This window comes from Thermobia domestica, chromosome 15 (genome assembly GCF_964235325.1).
Source record: "Thermobia domestica chromosome 15, izTheDome1.hap1.1, whole genome shotgun sequence".
Classification (NCBI taxonomy): domain Eukaryota; kingdom Metazoa; phylum Arthropoda; class Insecta; order Zygentoma; family Lepismatidae; genus Thermobia; species Thermobia domestica.
This window is the reverse complement of record NC_137468.1, coordinates 126,257,349-126,266,234: the sequence shown is the minus strand read 5'-3', so window position 1 is coordinate 126,266,234 and position 8,886 is coordinate 126,257,349. Positions and strand designations below refer to the sequence as shown.

General features: G+C 35.9%; 1 protein-coding gene across 1 annotated transcript; it reads left to right on the top strand.

Annotated features, from left to right (window-relative positions):
* Positions 1–1,908: 1,908 nt before the first annotated feature.
* On the top strand, positions 1,909–7,792 carry LOC145671613 (zinc finger MYM-type protein 1-like). Its single transcript, XM_081740807.1, has 3 exons — positions 1,909–1,959; positions 4,716–4,829; positions 6,719–7,792. Exons 1-3 carry the CDS (start codon positions 1,909–1,911, stop codon positions 7,790–7,792), a joined length of 1,239 nt encoding a protein of 412 aa, XP_081596933.1.
* Positions 7,793–8,886: the final 1,094 nt, after the last annotated feature.

The window sequence follows — 8,886 nt, the reverse complement described above, 5'->3', positions numbered from 1 at the left end:
GTCTTACAATAACGATTTATCTGACCTTTACGATATGAAATGGTACGGTGTTCGTCATGGGTAAAATTACGAAGAATTTAAATTAAATTAGCATGGTCTAGTTATTTCCTTGTTGAATTATCGATATTTCTAATTGGGAAAACGGATGAAATTTTCAAATCCCAGTTCAAGGTCAGTAAACCAACGTACAGAAGCTTATATTACAAATTTCATGTATATTTTTTCACAATAATAATAATAATAATAATATAGAAGACAAATTCTGTATGAGGTCACATTGTATTAAAATCTGCAAAATCGCCCTTAGCGTTAGGCAGAAGTTCCAAAATAGCCGCGATTGGAGAGAAGTGTCAGGATCATAAGTACCTATCATCTGCACACGTCCCTACAACTAGCTAAATCTTATAACGGAAAGTTGCGAGGTACATTTCATGTAGAAAGTAGGGATACAGACCTCAAAATTTAACGTTATGTAATGGTTACGCCGGCTAAGCTACAGAAAACGTCGATGATGACAATAAAAGAAATATTGGAATAAAGAAAGCGGAAGGGAGCGGAATCCGGAGAAAACCTACCGGAGAATAATATTATTATTATTATTATTATTATTATTAATAATAATAATAATAATAATAATAATAATAATAATAAATATTTGTATTAAAAGATTTAAAGTTGCAGTAAAATTTGGCAAAACATACTTAAACGTAGGGATTTCGGAGAGCGACTATCGTACGTTCAAGACACGCCTCTCACACAACCCACATTTTAAACAAATCCTTTCCACTAAAGTTTCATGTAGAAAGTATTCCAGTGTATGATTTAAGGAAAATAAATGTAGTAAAAATAACTGAAAATCACTCAATAGTAAAGCATATAATAACCCAATTTTTAGGATATGCAGAGCTAATTATAAAGCTTTGCTACAAAAAAACCTACACAGACCATAATTCAATGAGCTATGAAATACAAAGTAACAAACAGCAGGTAAGATTCAGTCTACAGAGCAATTGTTACTTAAAAATGTACATACACTATTTCGAGAATCGAGACAAGACGAGAAAAGTTTACCATACTTTTAGTCTCTTCTAGATGCTCCTCTCCTAAGCAAGACGATAATTTGAGTTAACAATGTCCCGTCTCGAATGTAAAATGTAATTCCATTTTTAATTGTTTGTTTCAGAAACGCGATGAAAAATTCCTCTTGTCTGGGCAACATTAAACAAAACCAAAATAATCTTGCCAAATGTCACGTTTCTGCTTGTAACTGTATGAACTGAGCGATAATTAGCTTTTAGCTTATTATCTTCCACGAGATAATAATTATTATTATTAGTTTATTATTATTATTACTAATATTATTCATGAAGATACTAAAACGTGTGTCATCGTCGAACAATCGCCATCAAAAATCCTAAAGTAAAAAAAAAATGCATGACGTGGATTCGAACCACGAACCACCAGATTACTGATCCAGCGTCTTGAGATCTGAACCACGATCACTCCTTTCTAAATGATTCGTCTTTAGTTTTGTTATTTTAGGTTTGCTTGCCTCCGCTTGCAAAGTGGTATTTCTTAGTTTCAGAACATCTTACGTATTCCTTTTATGATGTATAAGTGAATAATTTTCGGCAAAGTTTATGTTAATAACTTGAGTTGTTCTTAAACCTTCGGTTCACAATTTTGTTTCTTCTCCACAGATATGACTGATATAATTCTCTTACTCTGCATTTGTTTCAAAGCAGTAGCCATTACCTGATCAATGATTTATATCTGCCGCGATACATTGTAACCAAGTTACAATATGTTTAAGTCCTATCTGAACAGTGCATGTACCGAGTCAACTTTTGGAATATCCAATTAAGCTAGCTTTCAACGTCGCTAAAGGAAACGTATGCAAACGAGTACATGGAGTTCTCCATAACACAGTGGATAAAGTCATGGTTCGATATCTACAAGGTTCGTTGTTCGAAACCCGTCTCTCAAGTTTCAGATATTTTCAATTCTTAATTCCTCAAGTCTCAAAATCTTTCTCTGCCTTCGTAATCATCTCATGCTCTAACAAGAGTTCTCCATCTTAATTCGAAAACCGCCTATTGTGATCCTAGCAGTTCAAAGCTTCCCTTCTTCTATTTCATAAAATCACAATTTTCATCATAATAAGAATGCTGTCCGATCATTTTACCCCAATTCTAAATCTCTGTATCTAAATCAACCCACTCTGTCTCCATACTTGAATCTCCCTCTCTCTCCTTCTCTCTCAGTGTCTCTGAGGAACTCATATGGCTTGAGATCAAACCTTCGAGTCTGAAACCAAATGAAAGCTCTCTAGAAATGTGGTATTGTAACTCTATGTTTTTTTTTAAAACCAAAATCAGTGTCTTTTAAGTTTTAATCTTTGGGGGGAGGGTAGATTCTCCGCCGATTTAAGATTTTCACTTTTCTATTGTATTACAATACATTTCATCAAAAAAATACGTATTTATGTAGCTCAAGGCAGGGAGAATTACACCCTCCTGTCCTGCAGAAATGACCTCCCCCCGGAAACTTTGATTGCAATTGTTCAGAATAAATGAAATGAATCATTGAATAACACTCATTACTGCCAGTAGATAATTTAGAGCTCTGTGCGTGCATTACAGACTTTAGAAAGCACAAAACCTACAGCCGTTATTAGCAATTTCCATAGATTCTTTAGGGGGTTCTTCAGTACGGGCGGAAGGGCCGGGCGAGCCGGGCGCTTGCCCGGGGCGCCAAATTTTAGGGGAGTTTGGGGGGCGCCAAAATCCTTGCTAAATTTATATTATTGTAAACGGTGAACTAAAAATTAACTTTTTCATAATTTGTGTAGCAACATTGGTTACTACCTCATGCCATAGGCCTCACTCTTTATAACAATCCCGGAATCTTCTTGAATCTCCTATAAAGGAAATCCCTTCATCCCTTCACCTTATTTGTCTATAAATAAATCTCCGCTGACAAAGCTAAAGGTTATTGTTGCGAGTTGGGAGTTTTGAGCAACAATAACACGCTCTGTCACTTACAACTGCCGCGGTGCCGACAATTGCGTTCCTTGCCATAAAGCTATGTCGGCCGCTCTAACAATACACACAAACAATATTGAGTTATCGGCAACCAAAAAGAAATTAGTTCTGTTTTTACTGTCAAATGTCTAGTGAAAGAAAATTGTAAATCAGAAGTCATATACATGTAGTACAGACTTCATGGTGTGCGTGTTCTTCTTTTGTCTCCTGATTTTCGACTATTAGTAGAATAATCGTTGCGTTAATGTGTTCTTTATCAATATGTCGGAAAAAAAGAAGCCATCTGGAAATGTATACTGAAAAAGAAGAGCACAACTAGCGGCTGAAAATGAGAAACAGGCAGCAGCATTAAACAAATTCTTTCGTACTCCTGAAACAGACAATAATGGAAATGAAAACGCAGAACCAGACAATGAGGAAACCAGCAAGAAATCTAGCAATATTCCAGAAGATAACAACACAGTACAGGTAGTAGGGGTACATTACGTAACGTATTTTCGTTTTATTACGTTTAATAGAGAAGAGGTGTTTACACACGTAGCGTCTTAGCAGGCTGGGTGGGTAGGGTGGCGGCCTCTCAGATAGGCGGCGAACCTCAGGCTCAAAGAAAGTTCTTTCCCCATTGATATAAGTAGCAATAATTACATTCTATACGAACACTGATGCTTGATACATGTACCAAAGCAATAAAACTTTTACTCGTTAGATGTGTATTAACCAACTTTAGCTGTATTTCAAGCATTCATCTATTAATTAAGTAGGGTTCCTCCATAGTCTAGAGGTTAAAACGTTGGACTCATGTCTACGTGCTCCTGGGTTCAATCCCCGGACTTTCCGCTTTTCAACGGCAGGAAAACTGGGGAGTCACATAAATAAAGATATGACGGTCACTTGGCCTGCAAAGCTCCTAATACGCCTGTTGGCGGGTAGTGACACGACCGGCTGTCCCGCGTTCTGTTACCCAGATGGATGAATTTTTACCACTCGCTATCAGATGGCGTTGGAGCAGGCCCAGGATCTATTGGTCTACCGTGCCAGTGATTATTATTATTATTATTGGTAGTACTAGTAGTAGTAGTATTGTAGTAGTATTATAGTAGTAGTAGTAGTAGTATCGTCTACCAAGTAGAATTCTGAAGAGTTGAAATGTATGATTGTTACCGTTAACAGATCCCCGTGGAGTTTCGCTATCACAAATTTTGCAATAGACCCATTATTTCATAAACATATCGTAAATAAGTAACATGTACCGGTGTAAGACTATATAGATTATGTTTCTATTCAATACGATTAACGTGACTTAAAAAAAAGTGTTCGGGTTTCGGCAGCTAATTTAATGCATTCGCATCTATTTTATGAATGCGGTTATTCTTGATGATTTTCACCACACAAAGTTGTTAATGAATACGGATAGAATTTAATTTTTATGTACAGTTAGCAAAAGAAAAAATAAGGCCATTCTTACCTATATTCTGTAAGAATCGCCCCATTTTTTGTTTTCCTAACTGTACATTTTCACAATGAACACGGAATATGTAGATTCAATATTTATACGCAGTTATTTTATCATTTATGCATTTTTTTCACCTTTAGAATACAAATTAAATATATTTTTTTCTTTTAAGAAAAGAAACTTTATTTGCAACGTATTAGTTCTTTTCGTTTCCACAGGTGGATCGATCGATTACGAGCATTTCGCAAGAGGAAGAGGAACAATTGAAATCTGGAACAATTGATATACGAAACGAAGGTGGATCAGCATTTCCACAGGAAATTGTAATAGACGTAAGTTAAACATTTTGCTATTTGAATAAACATACAATTGCATGTTGGTTGAATATCACGCAATTACAGCATTGTGTAAAATGTAAGAGGAAATGCAGTGAAACATAATTACTTTTATTATTAGAGTACATTACAATTCGACAGGAATAAATTATGAATTCGACAGACCGACAATTGTTTCTAAATAATAGCTAGTGGGATTAAATTAACTATGTTTCACTTACTTTCCATGAAGCATATACAATATTATTGATTTTCTTTGGTTTAATTTGACGGGTGTTGTAGATGAATGGGTCATTTCGACCTGAACTTGGGATATAAATCGAATTATTATTTTTGTAACAAATAAGCAAGCAGTAGAACTGATTAGAGACTTTTCACTAACTGACATTTTTTTAAAAAGTCTTTTAACAGACTATAGTTTGGCCACATACATTTTACTGTAATTATTTTTTTTTTAATCTGTTGGAAAAAATGAAAATACTGAGGTTCAAACTGTGTATGCTTTTGTACTGTAATATAAGAAAGCTCATAATTTGCCTTCTATTAGTAATTAATTTATGATGATGATTGGTGTTCTTCCCTGAGGCATGTGTTTCACCCCGAAGGTCTCTCAGGAAGGTGAAACCATGGTGGCTTTGCATTGCTTTCCATGGGATGATGATGACGTTCTAAGGGTGGGATCTGAACCACTTGTGTCCTCACCGAGAATCGAACCCGAGCTTCCTTAGTTATAAGGTGATGAGCTTAACCAGTCGTTCTGCGGAGCCACACATGCCAAATATATAAACAATCAATCAGAAGCATCTTTAGGGTCACACTTACTCAATTGTTGGAATTAATTTCTTGTGTCTAGGTGCATAATATCACTGTATTCCGTTCAAGTTGCTTTGACGGAAGACATATGGGATAACGTTTTTCTTAAATAATATGTAACATTTATTGCCTTAGTGGTTGAATGAATAGCAGACTCACATTTGATGCAAGAGTTAGCGGATTCTATCCCCCAAGGCTTTTTATATTGAGCATCGCAAGGAAATCGGAAAGCTTTTCAAATAATATAAAGTACCAAACTCTAATCCAGAAAGCACCAAAACATTACGATGCAAGTCAACTAACTTATCACATACCAACCCACCACATTTAAAGAGAAAGAAAAAAGGACACAGTCAGTGGTGTTTCGGAGCTTAGAAAACAGTTTAGTTTTAATTCGTGTATAATAATGTGCATATTTTAAAGAAAATACAGATAGTAAGAAATACAAACTTGCTAAGAATAATGTTCAAAGAAATGTTTTCAAAGTTGCATATTCCTTAGGTTAAGTCAGCCACGAACATGTTTGTATCCCGGTTGATCTGGTCGTTCATTACTGATTCAACTTCGTAAGAGGCATTTGTGGAGCCAATTAGGGTCAAGGCATTTAACCACATTACAGCACTTCAATGCTGAAACCGAGAATCCTCTGGTAGAGCTTAAGAAATCCTGGGCAGATTCTCCTATGTATACAAAAGAACATGACGTCGACGTCTTATATTCGTACGAAACCTGTATTTATTAATTAATTTATTTATTTACTTCAATTATTATTAAACTTTTCCTCTCCCCCTCTTTATTTATTTATATCTCACATCTATCGGAGGCTTATTGGTCATGCGCCATTCTAAGTTTTGTGTTTATCCCCGGATGATCTAGCTGCTTGAATATCCCCCACCCCACCCCACCCCACCCCACCCATCTTCGGTGCAAGCCTACCATCTTTAAAAATCATGAACACAATTTTAAAAATTCCGTTCAAGTTTTAGTCACTTATTCTTTGTTAGAAGAAAATGTTTAAAATAAATTTAACATTATTTTCTACTGACTCTTTTTTTTTTTTTTTTTTTTTGCAGGTGTTGGAATCACAATCAATCGATCTTGATGATCCAGGAAATTGGCCAGAACATATTACGGACAGAATGCGTCAGATACTAGTGAGACAAGGTCCAGTTCAAGCCTCCAAACGAGAGTTCCCAGTAAACAGCGAGGGTCGGCGATTTACTACAAGTAACTACAAAAGACGTCTGCAGAATGTAGAAGAAGTTGCTCGTAGTTGGCTTATTTATTCAGTGACTAAGGATGCAATATTTTGTTTCTGTTGCCGTCTTTTCGGTGGTACTACAATGTCACTCTCTTCTCGTGAAGGTTTTTCGGATTGGAAGCATATGTCCGGACTATTATCAGACCATGATAGATCTTTGACTCACATGAAGGCTTTCCAATCGTGGTTTGAACTTGCAAACCGATTACAGTCAGGTAAAACAGTTGACGCTGAAAACCAAGCGATTATTCGCAATGAAACTGAGCGTTGGAAAGAGGTTCTCAAACGACTGCTGTGTAAAATTCAGTTTCTTGCTTCCCAGAACTTGGCATTTCGTGGTCAAAATGACACTATTTACTCAAGAAACAACGGCAATTTTCTCAAACTAGTTGAGTGTATTGCACAGTTTGATGTTACTATGGCTGAGCATTTCCGACGAATAACATGTAAAGAGACACATGTACATTATTTGAGCAAGGACATTCAAAATGAAATAATTGAACTCCTTGGGTTAAAAATAAAGCATAAAATTTTGACTGATCTAATGAAAGCGACATATTATTCCGTAATATTAGATTGTACACCAGACGTAAGTCATACAGAGCAAATGACACTAATTGTTCGTTTCGTGAAGGTAGAACTGGGTAAGGAACCATCCATTGAAGAACATTTTTGGGGATTTTTATGCATAAATTATTCTTCAGGAGAAGGACTAACTACCACTATTTTGGAAGAATTAGAAAAACTCAATTTTCCTCTCTCAAACATGCGTGGCCAAGGGTATGATAACGGTGCCAATATGAAAAGAAAGCACTCAGGCGTTCAAAAAAGAATATTAGATCTAAATAGTCGAGCATTTTTGTCCCTTGTAGCTCCCATTCATTGATTTTGGTTGTGAATGATTCTGCAATGTGCTGTAGTGAGGCTGTAAATTTTTTTGCTTTATTGCAAGAAGTATACAATTATTTTTCTAGTTCCACATATCGTTGGTCTCTTCTGCAAAAACATTTATCCAATTTCACTTTGAAACCTCTTAGTGATACTAGATGGGAGAGTTGTATTGATGCTGTCAATTCGTTTCGCTACCAGTTAGCAGAAATTTACGATACTATTTTCGAAGCATCAAAGGACTCAAATATAAACGTTATGGGCAAAAATAACGCTTGTTCCCTGGCTAGGAAGCTCCTGAATTTTAAGTTCGTTTGTGTTGTGGTATTTTGATATGAAGTTCTTTCTTGTGTTAATGTGGTTAGCCATGTTTTCCAACAAGAATCAGTGGACATTCAGCAAGCAGTTGATCTGCTTAAGAAAAAAGTGTCGCCTTGAGAACATGCGAAGTGATGAAGGTTTCCAGAATATTTTGGTTGATGCCAAAGTAATTGATGAAGAGCTGGACATTCAACCACAATTTGAGAATGAACCAAAACTCCGACCTAGAAAATTCAAACGACAATTTTTGTATAGATCTGAAGACGAACCGATTAATGATCCATTCAGTGCGTTTAAATGTAACTTCTATTTTTGCACATTAGACACAATTATCTGTTCCCTGAATGAAAGATTTCAACAACTAAAGCAGCACAGCGAAATATTTGGATTTTCGTGTGGCATCCATCCAATAACGGACAAAGAGTATTTATTAAAGTGTTGCAAGGACTTACAACTATCTTTAACAGACAAAGATCACTGTGATATTGACGGATTTCAGTTATATCAAGAGCTCTTACTTTTACCTTAATTTTTGGTTCTGAAAGTGGGAGCAAACTGTTTCAAGTACTTACATATATTTGCAAAAACTCCCTTCTTGGGTTATATCCAAATGCAACTATTGCTCTAAGAATCTTACTAACTATTCCTGTAAGTGTAGCTTAAGCAGAAAGAAGTTTCTCCAAGTTGAAACTTATAAAGAACTTCCTACGATCAACGATGACGCAAGAGCGTCTTGTAGGCCTTTCTATGATGTCTATTGAATGTGATGTT